At 55.1% G+C, this 17,594-nt stretch overlaps 1 protein-coding gene across 1 annotated transcript in view; it reads right to left on the bottom strand.

The window, feature by feature from the left end:
• AP3D1 (adaptor related protein complex 3 subunit delta 1) overlaps nucleotides 1-17,275 on the bottom strand; it is a 48,916-nt gene extending 31,641 nt beyond the window's left edge. Inside the window, exons 1-4 of the mRNA XM_030795889.1 lie at nucleotides 16,894-17,275; nucleotides 6,061-6,156; nucleotides 5,177-5,257; nucleotides 4,454-4,534 (exon numbers count right to left, since the gene is read on the bottom strand). Coding sequence (XP_030651749.1) covers nucleotides 4,454-4,534; nucleotides 5,177-5,257; nucleotides 6,061-6,156; nucleotides 16,894-16,989 — 354 coding nt within the window. The 5' untranslated portion in view covers nucleotides 16,990-17,275. The remainder of the gene's footprint in view (nucleotides 1-4,453; nucleotides 4,535-5,176; nucleotides 5,258-6,060; nucleotides 6,157-16,893) is intronic.
• Between the last annotated feature and the right edge of the window lie 319 nt (nucleotides 17,276-17,594).

Raw genomic sequence — 17,594 nt, 5'->3', positions numbered from 1 at the left:
AGGACGCCCCAGGACTCGGCATATCCTCTTGGGGTGCAGCTGTGCCTTAGCACCCCTGCTGCTGAGGGGTCTGGAGCTGAACTCAGACAAGGAGGAACAATTTACAGCCCATGGGAGACTCTGTCACCAAGAGAGGAGCCAGGATGGGCGCGGCTGGGGACACTGAGGTCTGAGGCACAGACTGGAGTGCTCTGTGTGTGGGAATCAGCTGAGTTTCTTGGCTCCTCCTGGGTGGGCAGGGCTGGGAACAGTGAGGTCTGAGGCACAGGCTGAAACGCTCTGTGGGTGGGAATCAACCGAGTTTCTTGGCTCCTCCTGGATGGGCAGGGCTGGGGACAGGGAGGCCTAAGCCACAAACTGAAGCACTCCGCGTGGGAATCAACCAAGTTTCCTGGCACCTCCTGGGACAGAGGCGCTTGTCACAAGCCACTCCAAGTGTGGGGAAGGGTCACCCCCGGTGCAAGAGCAGAGTGTTCCAGGCCTGAAACCAGGGCTGCCCTCACCTATCACTGGCAGCTCCCAGCTTGCAGAGACAGTGGTGCTGGGCCTGGCACAGAACGGGCAGGAAAGCCCCACAGGATGGGGTCCTCAGAGACGCTGCTTCCATTTGGGGTCCCTTTCCCCAACAACTGAGGGGAAGGGCTCAGGAACAGCGCCCTTGGGCTCCTCTCAAAGTTCAGCTGGCAGCTGCCCACGCCCTCCCCTGGACTCTGCCCCAGCTCTTCACTCCCGCAGCTCTCACTAAAATACAGCATCTGCCCCAGCTCCTGTCTCAGCACTTGGGGAAATAAATCCTCTCTTGATACCACAAACCTGCTCTTGGGGAGATATTTTCTTAAGGAAACTCCCAAGACTTCATCTACATATCCATCTACCAAGATCCATTTTCAGGGTTAACATTCTGTGGTCAAAATATGACAAAGTCAGCTTTTTTTTTTTTTTTGAGACAAGTCTCACTCTGTTGCCCAGGCTGGAGTGCAGTGGTGCAATCTCGGCTCACTGCAACCTCTGCCTCCCAAATTCAAGCAATTCTCTGCCTCGGCCTCCCAAGTAGCTGGGATTACAGGTGCGTGTCACCACACCCGGCTAATTTTTGTATTTTTAGTACAGATTGGGTTTCACCATGTTGGCCAGGCTGGTCTTGAACTCCTGATCTCATGATCCGTCCACCATGGCCTCCCAAAGTGCTGGGATTACAGGTGTGAGCCACCATGCAGGGCCAACTGGTTCTTTTAAAAGGACACAGTGGCCATGAGCGGTGGCTCCCGCCTGTAATCCCAGCACTTTGGGAGTCCAAGGCAGGCAGATCACAAGGTCAGGAGATCGAGACCATCCTGACCAACATGGTGAAACCCTGTCTCTACTAAAATACAAAAAATTAGTCAGACATGGTGGTGTACACCTGTAGTCCAGCTACTTGAGAGGCTGAGGTAGGAGAATTGCTTGAACCCAGGAGGCGGAGGTTGCAGTGAGCCGACATTGTACTCCAGATGGCGACAGAGTGAGACTCCGTCTCAAAAAATAAAATAAAATAACACAGTGAGCTGGAAGTGGTGACGCACACTTGTAATCCTACCACTTTGGAAGGCCGAAGCAGGGGGATCACTTGAGCCCAGGGGTTCGAGACCAGCCTAGGCAATGTAGTGAAACCCTCCCCGCCTCTACAAAAAATACAAAAAAATCAGCCGGGCATGGTGGTGTATGCCTGTAGTCCCAGCTACTCAGGAGGCTAAGGCAGGGAGATCGCTTGAGCCTAGGAGGTCGAGGCTGCAGTGAGCTGCAATTGCGCCACTGCTCTCCAGCCTGGGTGACAGAGCAAAACCCTGTCTCAAAAAAAAAAAAAAAAAAAAAGTAAGAAAATAATTTTTTGGGGGCTGGGCGTGGTGGCTCACACCTTTAATCCCAGCACTTTGGGAGGCCGAGGCGGGCGGATCATGTGGTCAGGGGTTCAAGACTAGCCTGACCAACATGGTGAAACCCTGTCTCTACTAAAAATATCCCCCCTCCCCCCAAAAAAAAAATAATAATAATAATTTTTTTTTTTTGAGACGGAGTCTCGGTCTGTCACCTAGGCTGGAGTGCAATGGCACAATCTCAGCTTACCACAACCTCTGCCTCCTGGGTTCAAGCAATTCTCCTGCCTCAGCCTCCTGAGTAGCTGGGATTACAGGCATGTGCCACCACGCCTGGCTAATTTGTATTTTTAGTAGAGACGGGGTTTCACCATGTTGGTCAGGATAGTCTCAAACTCCCAACCTCAGGTAATCCACCCGCCTTGGCTTCCCAAAGTGCTGGGATTACAGGCATGAGCCACTGCACCCAGCCCAGAAAATAATTTTTTTTATTAAAAAACAAGCCAGGTGCAGTAATCACAGCACTTTGGGAGGCTGAGGTGGGCAGATCACCTGAGGTCCAAAGTTCGAGACCAGCCTGGCCAACATGGTGAAACCCTGTCTCTATTAAAAACACAAAAAAATTAGCCAGGTGTAGTGGCACATGCGTGTAATCCCAGCTACTTGGGAGGCTGACACAGGAGAATTGCTTGACCCCGGGAGGCAGAGGTTGCAGTGAGCCGAGATCACGCCACTGCACTCCAGCCTGGGAGACAGAGCAAGACTCCATCTCAAAAACAAAAAAAATTAGCCAGGCGAGGTGGCGGGCGCCTGTAGTCCCAGCTACTCAGGTGGCTGAGGCAGGAGAATGGCGTGAACCCCGGGGGGCGGAGCCTACAGTAAGCTGAGATCGCGCCACTGCACTCCAGCCTGGGCGACAGCGAGACTCTGTCTCAAAAAAAATAAATAAATAAAAACAAAAAATAAAAAATAAAAAACAAAATGAGGCCAGGCACAGTGGCTCACGCCTGTAATCTTAGGACTTTGGGAAGCCAAGGTGGGCAGATCACTTGAGGCTGAGAGTTCAAGACCACCCTGGCCAACATGGTGAAACCCCATCTCTACTAAAAATACAAAAATTAGCCAGGCATGGTGGCGGGCACCTGTAATTCCAGCTACTCAGGAGGCTGAGGCAGTAGAATCGCTTGAACCCAGGAGGCAGAGGGTGCGGTGAGCCGACATTACGCCATTGCTCTCTAGCCTGGGCAATAGAGCGAGACTCAGTCTCAAAACAAAACAAAACAAAACAAACGACACAGTGGACTGCAAACATCGGAAGCACGGGATCCTACACAGAGAAAGCAGGTGCTAACTGGCCGAGCCAGGGCCCACCTGCGTCTGAGGCCAGGCCAGCGGCAGGCACCAGGTCAGAGCGGTGCCTGACACACAGGGTCTAACAGCCCCGAGCACCCGGCAAGGCAGCGGTGGATCTAAGTCCCCAGCGAGGTGCTCACACAGGGACGGGCTGTGCCGAGCCAATCAGCAAGAGACACAAAGCTGGGCACGACATGTGGCCCTCCTTGCTGGGCAGCTGCCACCTGGGTATCTAGGGCGGCCGGAGCCCTCCACCCTCCTCTCTCCAAGTTACCACCTACAAAACCCACTCCCATCCTCCTCTCAGCGGGCCAGACTCCCACCCAGGCCCCTCCTGCTACATGGCCATGACCCAAGAGCCCCACAGCATCTAGGGCGCATGTTGCCCGCGGCCCAGGCAGGACGCCCAGCTCCATAACCTTGCCCACAACGGTGAGCCCAGCAGAGCCAACAGTCCCAGGACCTGCACCACACCCTGTGCCGAACATCAGTCACAGCCAGTGCCCCCACACCTGTCCCTCAGCGTGCTGGGAGCCCCCAGCCCTGGTCTTCAGGTCACCCTGTGGGGTTGACAAAACAGCCACAGGGTCCCGCCCTTGCACATGGACATTGGAGAACCAGGACCGTGGCCTCTGATGTGGCCTCTGGGGCCAGAAAGGGGCCAGCTCCCCATGAGAAGGGTGGGCCTGATTCTCCAACACCCCAACCCCTCCATCGAGAGGCGGGAACCAAAGGTATTCAGAGCTCGGGGCCAAGGAGGACCTTTACTACCCAATGACCTCTGTGACCATTTCAAAATGCAACATTTACATGGTGCTGAAAAATGCACCTCGTGGGACTCAAAAGAAGCCGCGGGCAGGAAGCACCCTACATGGGCAGGGAAGGGCCCACAGCTACAGCAGGCACTACCATGAGGGGAGAAGGGAAGAAAGAGGGCGACCACAGAGGCCAGCCGCGAGTGGACCCTGGAGCCCCATTCACCGGCCCCTCCGGTGGTGAGCGAGGGAAGGGGGCGCCGCACCGCTCAGCATCCCTCCACCTCACAAGCCCACCAAGGGAGCGCAGGCTCAGACCCGCCGGGCCTCTTCTCTGTGTCTGCCAGGAAGACTGTGGCTGTGTAAACCCCGCTCGCACTCAAGGGGGCCACAGGCACCTGCTGCCCACAGGAAGACGAGTGTGGAAACCAGACGCTCCGGCAGGGGCAGGCTGCACTCAGCACAGAGCGGCTCCAGCCCGGGAACACCTACCTTACGGATCTGATTGGTGGTCAGCATGATGACGTCGGTGCCTTCGTGAAAGCTCTGGGAAGCAGCGAGGTATCCGATTCGCTGGGAGAGAACAGACGAGCACATCAGAGGCTGGGCACCTGCAGCCTCCAGGAGCTCCCAGCTCTGCTCTGCAGTGTCCACACCAGGCAGCACCAGCCCAGAAGCAACGCCCTGCAGCCTGGAAGTTGGGGCCACCGGCAAGCGGGAACAAACCCGCACTTGAAAACCAACCCAGATTTCTTCAAAATTCCATGACGAAATTCCCAGAGTTTGGAATATGTATGTGTTTTTTTTTTTTTTTTTCTTGGAGACAAAGTCTTGCTCTGTTGCCCAGGCTGGAGTGCAATGGCATGATCTCAGCTCACTGCAACTTCTACCTCCTGGGTTCAAGCAATTCTCCTGTCTGAGCCTCCCGAGTAGCTAGGATTATAGCCGCGCGCCACCACGCCCCACTAATTTTTGTATTTTTAGTAGAGATGAGGTTTCACCATGTCGGCCAGCCTGGTCTCGAACTCCCAACCTCAGGTGATCCGCCTGTCTCAGCCTCCAAAAGTGCTGGGATTACAGGCCACTGAATCCACCTTGGGTAGCAGAGCAAGACTCTGTCTCAAGAATAATAATTAAATAAAAATTGGACGGTCATGATGCCTCACACCTGTAATCACTCCCCACCCCAGCAGCCTTGCCGTCCCAGAACCTCACCTTGAAGGTGAACTTGGAGGCACTCATCACTTCTATGATGTTGAAGGCGGCCCAGCTGATGTCATATCCCAACATCTGTAACTGTTAAGGGACGCACAGGAAATTGCACTCACAAGCCAAAGCGGAGACAAAGGTTTTCAGCCGCGGCATCAAGCGCTCCCTCCCAGCACACGGAACAGACTCATTCACTGTCAACAAACCACCCAATACATACCCCTGGGGCCTTTCATTTCTTCTTTTGACAAACGATTCTGACATTTAAAAGCTACAGGGACAGGTTAGTGACAGGCACTAAAAAGAGGCTCAATGTCTGCAATTGGCTAACTGACACTTATGGGCACTGGTTACATTCCCCTACCAACCCTTGGCGAATCAGCTCCTTGAAATAGTTACGAGACAAGCAGCAGCATGGGGGACCCTGGACGAGCCTTTCATCTCGCTACCTCCCACGGGGAAACAGGCCAGAGGGAGGAGTGCCCGTCCCCAGCTCACGCACTGACCTGGAACTGCAGCCAGGAAGGGAGCCAGCCCAGGAAGGTCCAGGGCCCCAGCTCTCCCCACTAGACGTCCCGGCCCAGCCAGTGGTGGGAGCCAAGACTGCAGGCGAGGGGCGCCCTTAGTGAACCCCACCCTGAAGAGGACCCCATGGGGCTCCCTCAGGGCTACCACCAGGGCCTGTGGGTTGCCACCCTCTGGCCTGTTTGCCAGCCACGTGACAATCACGGCTCTCCGCTCCAGGACTCTGGGTTGGCCCTGAGTGGCTCACCGACAGCGGGGGGTACCAATGACTGACAGGTGGACAGACAAGCTGATGAACAGGGGACACGCGCTGAGCGGAGAAGCAGCCCGACAGTGCTGGGCGCGGGCCACTGGGAGGCACTTACATACGTCAGCTTGCAGACCGCGTTTGCCTTCACTGCGATGTTGTCCTGCTTCAGCTCCTGCTTGATCTCATCAATGCACTGAGAGATGTATTTTGCCTATAATGGGGGATAAACACAGAAATCACAAACATCTAGCTAAGAGGGCTGGAATAATTATTTCAGGCCAGGCCTGGTGGCTCACGCCTGTAATCCCAGCACTTTGGGAGGCCGAGGCAGGCAGATCAGGAGGTCGGGAGTTTGAGATCATCCTGGCCAACATGGTGAAACGCTATCTCTACTAAAAATACAAAACTTAGCTTGGTGTGGTGGCGGGCGCCTGTAATCCCAGCTACTCAGGAGGCTAAGGCAGGAGAATTGTTTAAACCTGGGAGGCAGAGGTTGCACTGAGCCAAGATGACACCACTGCATTCCAGCCTGGGTGAGAGAGCCAGACTCCGTCTCAAAAACAAAAAAGGAAAGAAGCCAAACATAAGACAGCAGGCCGTGTGATCCTTTTCTGTGAAATATCCAGATCAGGCCAGTCCAGAGACAAGAAGGGGATTCGTGGGTGCCACAGGCTGGGGGAGGAGACGGGGAAGGTTCGCTTTCTTTCTAGGCTGATAATGTTCTGGAACTTGGCCGTGGTGGTGGCGCACAGCATTCCGCTACACACACCCCACCGTTTGCCTACTCCTTGGTGGACGAACATGTGGGGCATTCCCACCTTCAGCCAGTGTGACTCTCGCTGCTGTGAAAACCGCGCTCAGGTTTTAGGGGGATGTGTCTGGTGTGTCTGGATCCCCCTGGGCCTGCTCACTAACTGTGTGTGTCTCCAGAACACCATCGAGGACAGTTCTGACCCAAGCGAACTCAGGCACGAGGTCCAGAATGGCAGAGGAGGTTCCCAAGGGACAGGCAGATGTGAGGCACCCAACGTAGCACCAGAGACAAGCCGGGTCGATGCCATGCTGGCCCCAGAGACAACCCACCCCACCTGGGAGGAGAGAGAGGAGGGAGCAGCAGAGGCTTGGAGCGCCTCCATCAGTGGACGATGAGGCACCCACGACAAGCCCTCCTAACGCACAGGAGCCCCTCTCCATCATCCGACAGGCCAGAAGTGACAGCTGCCCGGGCCCCGTCCTGCCAGCCCCTACGTCGGGATGCAGTGTTCCTCCTGCTGTGCCCACCAGAGGCAAGGATGGCAAGCCCATCCCATCATGCTTCTGTCCCCAGCCCCACTGTGGCTGGCCTCAAAGCAGCCCCAGGAGTACCCACCACTCATGTCACCCGGGACCACACCCCAACCTCGGCAGCCAGCTGCACCAGGCTGGGGAAGGAGCCACAGCTGTGGGGGAGTGGGGGGATGGGGGAGGGCACAGACACATCATATTTTCCTGAATGTTTTATGATCCAACTCTGTACAATGCAACGAGTGTCACCCGATCCTCCAGACGGGCTTCAAATTACTACACCTCGCCCCAGGACTGTGCTCCCATCCCCGGAGCAAGGATAACCCGCTCCTCCTGCTCAAAGGGTCAGGACTGTTGATGTAAAAGGAAAAGAACAAAAAGACCATCACAGGCGTGGAGAGCTCAGACCCTCAGGAAGGCAAGGGGGATGTCAAACGGCGCCGCTGCCGTGGAAAGCAGCCTGGGGTTCCTCCAAGGTTCCACGTGGAGTTACCGCCCCAGCAATCCCACTGCTGGGCGTGCACCCAAGGGGATGGAAAACAGGTGTCCAAACAAAAACAAGCACACGAACACACACGGCAGCACCATTTCCAGTGGCTTGAAACAAGAACAGCCCCCACACTCGCCGCTGATGAATGGATACACACAATGTGGTGGGTCTGCGCCAGTCAACTTACTTGACTTTTTTTTTTTTTTTAGACGGGGTTTCACTCTCTCGCCCAGGCTGGAGTGCAGTGGTGAGATCACCGCTCCCTGGAGCCTCCACACCCCAGACTCAAGTGATCCTCCCCGCTAGCCTCCCAAAGCACTGGGACCACAGGTGTGCGCCACCACGCCCAGCCACTAGTCAGCTTTCCAGGAACTTGGCACTGGGTCACAACCCTGGGACTCCCTCTTGGCTTTTTAACTTCTGATAAAGTCCAAGTAGCTCCTCTCAGACCAAGCCTCACGCAAACAAACATCTTTTTTTTTTTTTTTTTGAGACGGAGTCTCGCTCTGATGCCAGGCTGGAGTGCAATAGCACAATCTCAGCTCACGGCAATCTCCACCTCCCAGGTTCAAGTGATTCTCCTGGCTCAGCCTCCTGAGTAGCTAGGATTACAGGGGCACACCACCATGCCCAGCTAATTTTTGTATTTTTAGTAGAGACGGGGTTTCGCCATGTTGGCCAGGATAGTCTCGATCTCTTGACCTCATGATCCGCCAGCCTCAGCCTCCCAAAGTGCTGGGATTTACAGGTGTGAGCTACTGCACCCGACCTAACACTTTTTACTTTTGTAGAGTTGGAGTCTCACTATGTTGCCCAAGCTGGTCTTGAACTCCTGGCCTCAAGTGATCCTCCCACCTTGGCCTCCCACAGTGCTGGGATTACAGGTGTGAGCCACCGCACCTGGCCGGCGCTTTTTCTAGTTTTAAAATTCCGATTCTCAGTCCTTCGCCTCCAGTGAATTAAGTCAGCATCTTGAGACCAGGGAGGCCACGTGGTCACAACCTCAGCAGCTGATCCTCGGGTGCTGTCCAGCTCAAAGACCAATGAGCTGAACCCTCGGCACATCCCATGGTGCTTTCCATGTGGCCGCGAGGCTGAGGGAAGCCAGGCCGCTGAGCTGCATGCAGGCTGAGGGCCTGGGAGCTCACCCAGCTCATGAGAGCAAAGCCTGGTCCCCCTCACCCCACTGGGGGCTCTGAGGGGTTTTTTCTTTTTTTAATTTGAGACAGTTTCACTCTTATTGCCCAGGCTGGACTATAATGGTGTGATCTTGGCTCACCACAACCTCTGCCTCCCAGGCTCAAGTGTGATTCTCCTGTCTCAGCCTCCCAAGTAGCTGGGATTACAGGTGTGAGCCACCACGCCAGGCTAATTTTATATTTTTAGTAGAGACAGGGTTTCTCCATGTTGGCCAGGCTGGTCTCGAACTCCCGACCTCAGGTGACCCGCCCACCTCGCCCTCCCGAAGTGCTAGGATTACAGGCGTGAGCCACCACGCCAGGCCACGCCTGCCTAATTTTTGTATTTTTGTGGAGAGAGGAGGTTTTTGAAGCCCTGTCTCAAAAAAAATCAAAAAATACAAAATTAGCTGGGCGTGGTGGCGCATCGTGTAGTCACAGCTACTTGCAAGGCTGAGGTAAGAGGACTGATTAAGCCGGGGAAGTCAAGGCTGTAGTGGGCCGTGATCATACCACTGCACTCCAGCCTGGGCAACAGAGCAAGACTGTCTCAAAAAAAAAAATAAAAAAGGAAATAAGTGGAAGTGCTGCCTCGGCCACGCGCGGTGGCTCACGCCTGTAATCCCAGCACTTTGGGAGGCCGAGGCGGGTGGATCGCCTGAGGTCGGGAGTTCGAGACCAGTCTGACCAACGTGGAGAAACCTCATCTTTGCTAAAAATACAAAATTAGCCGGGCGTGGTGGTGCATGCCAGTAATCCCGGCTACTCGGGAGGCTGAGGTTGCGGTGAGCTGAGATCGCGCCATTGCACTCCAGCCTGGACAATAAGAGTGAAACTCCGTCTCAAAAAAAAAAAAAAGAATTCCAAGTCCCAACAGTAACTGGGTCAGGAAAGGGGACGCGCCGGCGAACTGGTCCATCCTGCCCAGGATAAGTTAACATCCACGATCACCAACACTTCAAATTCAAACAGAAAAGCCACTGAACCCCAAAACCCCAGAAGCGGCATGAAAGGAGCTTCTCCCGTGGAGCGCGCTGCTCTTTCAACAGCCCGGGACGCCGTCCTGCTTTATCCTCTTGTTATGGACAGGCTCAACTCCCTCTGCACCCAGGAGCGGAGCGGCCATGGCCACCCTGAGGCAGCATGGAACCGAGGCCCCCAAACCGGGACCCACCTCCACTCCCACAACTGAGGCTGGTGTGGCATACTAACACCCAACAGGGCAGAAGCCAGAAACAGCCCTGTCCAGGACCAGACCCCGGCCGGCCCCGTCTAGTCCAGCCCCAGCCCGTCTCTGTGCTCAGTCCTGTAACTCGAGGCCCCTCAGCTCAGCCTGGATGTCTGTGGGGTGGTACGGTCACCATTAAAACCCTCTGAGTCAAGGCGGGGCGCAGTGGCTCACACCTGTAATCCCAGCACTTTGGGAGGCCGAGCAGATCACTTGAGGTCAGGGGTTCGAGACCAGCCTGGTCAACATGGTGAAACACCGTCTCCACTAAAAATACAAAAATTAGCCTGGTATGGTGGTGCATGCCTGTAATCCCAGCTACTCAGGAGGCTGAGGCAGAACTGCTTGAACCTGGGAGGAAGAGGCTGCAGTGAGCCTAGATCACACACCACTGCACTCCAGCCTGGGTGACAGAGGGAGACTATGTCTCCAAAAACAAAGAAACAAGCAAACAAAAACCCTTCTGGCTCAACTCCACAGAGACAGCAGGTCAGTGGTCGCCACGGCATGTGGTTTCTCTGTTCTGAACTTATTGTGCTGAATCACTGTACGTTTGTAAATATACTGAAATCTACTTAATTTCATGCCTAGAATAGGCAGATTTTATGGCATGTAAATTATATCTCAATACAACTGTTCAAAGAATGGAACCACCTTGGCTCAGCAACATCACAGGACAGGACAAAACTCCAGGAAGGATGTGAGACTCCACCTGGACCGCAGCTCCCTGAGGGCTGGAGGCCTGGGCAGAGCAGAGGAGGGTCCTCAGGCCCTGGTCACAGATAAGCAGGAACATTAGGAATCACTCAGCACAGAGTGGGCCACATGGTGGATGCTCAGCAGGCCACCCAGGGTCCCCGCATCCTTCCGCCTGTCTCATTGCCACGTGGACAAGTCAGCCACCAGCCAATCCAAGAACTTCTAGGGCAGTGGTTCCCAGCAGGTGACTCTGCCCCTCCAGGGGACACTGGGCGATGTCTGCAGCATCTGTGGTTGCCACGACTTGCAGAGATCTAGGCATGGAGTGGGTGGAGGCCAGGGACGCTGCTCAGTGCCCTGCAGTGCCCCAACGCCCCCACCCCAAGAACGATCCAGCCTGAAGTCCACAGTGCCAAGGCTGGGCCAGAGCACACCCAGGGCTGGCGTCACCACTCCTGCCCTCTGGTCTTCCTGGCTCTCCAAAGCTCAATGCAAGTAAGCATCACCCAGAAGCCAGTTACAAGGCCAGAGCTCACCCCCACCCCCACCCCTCCAGGACCCACATGGCTCGGCCTTGAAGCCACCTCCACACACACACACCAAGCTTTCTGCCCAGAGATTGCCTTTTGAAAACCCCTGCAAAGGAGTAAAACAGACAAAGAGGCCCAAGTCTCTTTGAAGAGAGAGCTCCAGGAAGAACGCAAGCGGCTAAATGCCCATGAACGAGTGAACTGCACTCATAAACAGGGCAGCTGACACTACGGCTGCACCCCCCAAACACCCCAGCCCTGCTGGCCGTGCGGGAGGCCAGGCTGCGGCTTTCATGCTTGCTGCTGGGAGCAGCTCTGTGGGGAGAGGGCACTGTCCTGAGGGCTGGGCGCGCTGCACACCTCTACGGCTTGAGTCCATTCATAAAACAACCCCACATGGAAACCACCCACACGTCCGACTATGTATGGAAGCTGTGTGTAAACAACAGCACAGCCACCCACGGCAAGGACCGAGGACAGCTCCCTCCCCACCATGACGGCAACAAAGCACACACACCTTAGGCAATCCTATCTATGGTTCAGGGACACGAATTTAAGTGATAAAACTACAAGCAAGTCAAGGAAATTAAACTTACAGAAGTCAGGATCATTACCATAATAATTAGCTGTACAGGCCGGGCACCTGCCATCCCAGTATTTTGGGAGGCCGAGGTGGGTGGATTACTTGAGGTCAGGAGTTTGAGACCAGCCTGGCCAATACAGTGAAACTCTGTCTCTGCTAAAAATACAAAAATTAGCCAGGTGTGGTGGCAGCCACCTGTAATCCCAGCTACTTCGGAGGCTGAGGCAGAATCACTTGAACCCAGGAGGCAGAGGTTGCAGTGAGCCAAGATCATGCCACTGCACTCCAGCCTGGGCGACAGACAGAGCAAGACCCTGTCTCAAAAAAGAAAAAAAAAAAAAAAGAAAAGAAAAAGCTGTACAATGTCCTATACGCTACATATTTTGCAATTAAAGCTCAGAGGGAAAAAAAAGCGCATTTAGAATCTACGCCCTCTGGTCCACCATCACCGTAACAGCACGGGGGATGAGGGCACCTGGACAACGGGGAGGCATTCGGGAATTCTGGGAGACTTTTCTTATCATCAAGTGGGGTCAGGGGCTTTTAATTTGGGGTTGATTCTGCCTCCAAGAGACACTCTGGTCTGTGCACACCTGTGGCTGGCATGACCAGAGGAGCCCCTGGCAGGGAGTGGGTGGGGGCGGGGATGCAGCTCAGCACCCTGTAGTGCCCAGAACAGCTCTACCCAGAGAATGATCCAGCCCCAACACCCACAGTGCTGAGGGGCAGATGCTGATCTAGTGGAATGACTGACGTTATTAAGAGAGAAAACGCGCTCAGTTCAGCCGGGCGTGGTGGCTCACACCTGTCATCCCAGCTCTTTGGGAGGCCAAGGCTGGCGGATCACCTGAGGTCGGGAGTTCAAGACCAGCCTGACCAACATGGTGAAACCCCGTCTCTACTAAAAATACAAAAAATTAGCCGGGGTAGTGGCGCATGCCTGTAATCCCAGCTACTAGGGAGGCAAGGCAGGAGAATCGCTTGAACCTGGGAGGCGGAAGTTGCAGTGAGCCGAGATCGCGCCATTGCACTCCAGCCTGGGCAACGAGAGCAAAACTCTGACTCAAAAAAAAAAAAAAAAAAAAAAAAACACACAGTTCAAATTTAATATCTTTATATCTTTTCCTTTCTTTTTTTTTTTTTGAGTTGGAGTCTGCTAGGGAGGCTGAGGCAGGGAGAACTGCTTGAACCCAGGAGGCAGAAGTTGCAGTGAGCCAAGATTGTGCCACTGCACTCCAGCCTGGGCAACACAGTGAGACTGTGACTTGGGAAAAAAAAAAAAAAAAAAAGAAAAAAGAAAAAGAAAATATGGGCTGGGCACGGTGGCTCACCTGGTAATCCCAGCACTTTGGGAGGCCAAGGTGGGCAGATCACAAGGTCAAGAGATCAAGACCATCCTGGCCAACATGGTGAAACCCCGTCTCTACTAAAAATACAGAAATTAGCTGGATGTGGTGGCGCTCACCTGTTGTCCCAGCTGCTTGGGAGGTTGAGTCACTTGAACCTGGGAGGTGGAGGCTGCAGTGAGCCGAGATGGTGCCACTGCACTCCAGCCTGGCGACAGAGCGAGACTTAGTCTCAAAAAAAAAAAAAAAAAAAAGAAAAAAGAAAAAAAGGCTGGGCACAGTGGCTCACATCTGTAATCCCAGCACTTTGGGAGGCCAAGGCGGGAGGATCACGAGGTCAGGAGATCGAGACCACAGTGAAACCCTGTCACTACGAAAAATACAAAAAATTAGCTGGGCGTGGTGGCGGGAGGCTGAGGCAGGAGAATGGCGTGAACCCGGGAGGCAGAGCTTGCAGTGAGCCCAGATCGTGCCACTGCACTCCAGCCTGGGGACAGAGTGAGACTCCGTCTCAAAAAAATAAAAAATAAAAAATAAAGAAAGAAAAAATGGAGAAAACTTTCCAAAAACTATGAAAAGGACTTGTGAGAATGAAATTTTAAGTCGTTTGGTTTTTGTGCCAATTCTATCGAGCTTTAGAAGCTGAGGACATTCCCAAGTGGACCAAGACACATACACAAGACCACTACTTCTTACGCTTTTTGTACTCATCTTGATGGGTTTTGCATGGGAACCCGATACGTTCACATGTGCACACAAATATCATATGCAGATATCAGTTTCAGGACAGGACAGTTACTGTATGTGCCTGCACTCTGGTCTCTTCTAGTTTCTTTTCCTTTTTCTTACCTAGCATAACTATTAAATTGAATTCACAACCCACAAAGAGGTCACGGCTTGAGGACTGGAAAACAGTGAACTAGACAACCTCAGCGTTCTGGCGCTTCCAGGAAACCGCGTGTCACTGCAGCATCCTCTGCATCACCCAGCAAGGAGGGAGGCGACTGTCATCTCCACTCACACGGGAGGAGACAGAGCAGGGGGCTCTCCATGGGCCACCCCATGAAGTCAGCCAGTCAGCCCAAGCACCTGGACTCGGATCACCCAAAGCTCATGAGATTTCCACTCCATCGCACTGCCTTTCCACGTGGCCTTCAAAGTCATTGCTAAGCTTTGTTTCCATGATGCCACACTCAAGTTTTAGGTGAAAATCTATTACGAAATGGAAACTTTTTTTGGAAACTATACTGCTGCAGAAAATGCACACTGTCTAGAGTCTTCGTTGCGGGTGCAGTGCGCGGGAGGGAAGAACCTACAACATACGGTCTACAGGACAGCTGCTGTTTAAAAGTGAGTGGGGGTGCTGGGGGGGGACGACTAGAACTGTCATTGAACGGTCATTTGCTGCTCTCCAATCAGGAGACTCCAGCAACTGCAGAGAACATCCAGAATCAGACACGAACACCTGAGTTACCACCCTCTGGACCATAACAATGGTCTTCCGGTGAGAAAGCCAGGATTCGCAGACGCTGCGTGTCCTGAGTGAAAAAACCCACCTGCCAATGGCAGGGCCAATGAGGAAGCCTGGGACTTTCAAGGACAGCCCTGCCCCGTTTTAAAAATGTTTCCCAGCCGGGTGCAGTGGCTCACGCCTGTAATCCTAACACTTTGGGAAGCTGAAGCAGGCGGATCACCTGAGGTTAGGAGTTTGAGACCAGCCTGACCAACATGGTGAAACCCTGTCTCTACTAAAAATACAAAATTAGCTGGGTGTGATGGTGCATGCCTGTAATCCCAGCTACTCAGGAGGCTGGGGCAGGAGAATCGCTTGAACCTGGGAGGTGAAGGTTGTGGTGAGCCAAGATCACGCCTTTGCACTCGGGCCTGGGCAACAAGAGTGAAACTCCGTCTCAAAAAAAAAAAAAAAAAAAGTTTCCACCACCAATACCCCCTAGAAGGGGCCCAAGCTTGTGGGGAAGGCGCTATCAACTCACACCAATTCCAAAGGAAGAAACCCAGGCTCAGGGGCTTCCCAGTGAAGACAGGCACATCCCCCTGAAAACCACGCCCCAGACTAGAGGTGTGGTCCTCCGCTGGACAGACCCCCCTGGCCGATCATCAGGATCCCAGAACAGGCTGCTCAGTGACATGCGCTGAAGGGGGCAGGGGCGGGTGCTGGGAGATCCTGCCTGTGCAGAAAAAGTCCTCTCGGGAAGCAAACCACATTTCCAATGTGCTGAACCAAGCTCAGTAAAAACCAGGCCCATCAGCGATGCTTTCAACTCACAAAGAATCTGAACATTACTCCAGTGAGTTACACGTTGTAACCAAAGCAGTTAGGAAGAGCTTCTGAGATGAAGAAAACCAAGGAGGCCAAAGGGAAGCGGGGTGGAGAAGAACAAAAATGACCTCATTCAGGTGGGCGCAGGCGAAGCCACACCACTTCCAGAAAAGTGTAAAGGTGTAACAATACGGCAACAGCTCAGGTTCCCAGAGAGAGGGACATGGGCTGAGGGACATGGTGCCAGGAAGCAAGTCCCTTAACTTCCCTGCCCTCCTGGGCACCTCGTCCCGGACACAGCCTCTGGTACTGGGACTGGTGCGGTATCAGACGGCGGCTCTCCTTCAGGCCGGCCTTGCTGTCCACGCAGGAAAGCAGGCAGGCAGTCGCTCAGGTACGACACTTTCTAAGGCTCCCACTGCCCAACGGCTGCACGGGTATCCTTAAGGAAGCCAGACACTTGGTGGCCACTATGCCCATTCTTCTTCAATCTAGGTCACAGGTTGGGGGAAGGGAGGGGCGGGAAGGAAACGATCCCCATAGTTGTAATTTTACTTCTGGAAAACCATTTCCTCGCCCTGGCTTTAAGGTTCCTACTTGAAGTCAGCTTCCCCATTCCAGGTTCCCGCAAGCTGCTCCCTCACTGGGGCTTAGGATGCCGCTGTCCTTCCTCCCTCCTAGCAGCAGCCCCACCTTCCTGGGAACCGGGGCACTGGAGGCAAGGCCCCAAGACCCTGCCTGGTTCCGAGCCAGGCCTCAGGGAGCGACCTGGACACGCATTTACACGACCCACAAGGAAGAAGGAGTTTCTCCAGGGACGGCCCAGGACCCCCTGCCTCGGTCTCCCGGGGAGGGTCCGGGGGCGGGGCCCGGGCCCCTGCATTTTTAATCGGTGATTTGGAAACACACTCAGATTGGAGAAGCTCTGCCCAGAGACCTCGCAAGTCTCCTGGGAGGGTGGCCCGAGCCAGGGGGCAGGTGGGCCCGAATCTCCCTCTGAGAGAGTAAACCGAGGGTCCAGGGGGACGGCACCCATCGGCGGGGCCCAGGGCATTGCACTTTGAACAGCACTTCCCCCAGATGATCCGATGAGGCGAGGATCCGAGATGTGCTGCTCCAAGGCCTTCGCCCCTCGAGGGGAAACTGAGGCTGGGGGACCGAGGAGGTGGGCGGCACCCCAGGCCCAGGCCAGGCAGGGCCAGAGCCCAAAGCGGGACCTCCAACTAAGAGCCCGGGCAGGCGGCAGGCCGAGCAGGCCCAGTGAGCAGGGCTGGGCCCTGGGCCGGGGCGGTGACCAGGCCGAGCAGCCCCTTGGCGCGCCGGGCTCACCTCGTCCTCCTTGTGGTTACGGATGCCGCGGACCAAGTCCTGCAGATTCTTGTCGAACATGCGGTCGATGCTGCCCTTCACCATCTTGAGGGCCATCGCGGCGGCCCACGGGCTTTTGCCTCGGGAGGCCCGCGGCTGGGCGCCGTGAGGGGGCCCGGAGCCCGTGCCTGCCGCCCGCGGAGCGCCGCGCTGCCGGCCGCTGCGGCGGGGCAAGCTCCCAGGCCAGGGCGGCGGCGGGGCCCAAGGACCGCGGCAGCGGCGGCGACCCGCTCGGCAGGTGCCGCGATCCCGCTCCGGGCCACTTCCAAATGGCGGACAAGATGGCGGCGGGTCAGCTGACGACAAGCGCCCGGTCCCAGCCGAGCCGGCCCCGGAAGCCCCGCCTCCCAGAAAGCCCCGCCCCGCCATCTCCCCAGTGGGGAGACGCTGCGTTTCCCTGACGACGACAGGTAGCCCAATGGAAATGTGGCACCACCTTCTCCGGCTCGCGGCCCCGCCTTTTCCGGCCCAAAGACTTGCGCTCTCATTGGTCAGTGGCCTCCGGAACTCCGCCTTCTTCCTCGTTCTGCGCTCTAGCCACGCCCCTTAGATGCTGGTCCTGACCCTCCCATCAGCTGACAGGTGTAGGCGTGGCTGGATGTGGGCGGGGCGCCCACGTGGAGCTTAGCCGGCAAGTTCCCGAGGAAGACTTGAGCTCCGCC

Source organism: Nomascus leucogenys, chromosome 17, assembly GCF_006542625.1.
Source record: "Nomascus leucogenys isolate Asia chromosome 17, Asia_NLE_v1, whole genome shotgun sequence".
Lineage (NCBI taxonomy): Eukaryota > Metazoa > Chordata > Mammalia > Primates > Hylobatidae > Nomascus > Nomascus leucogenys.
This window is presented reverse-complemented; position numbering and strand designations above follow the sequence as displayed.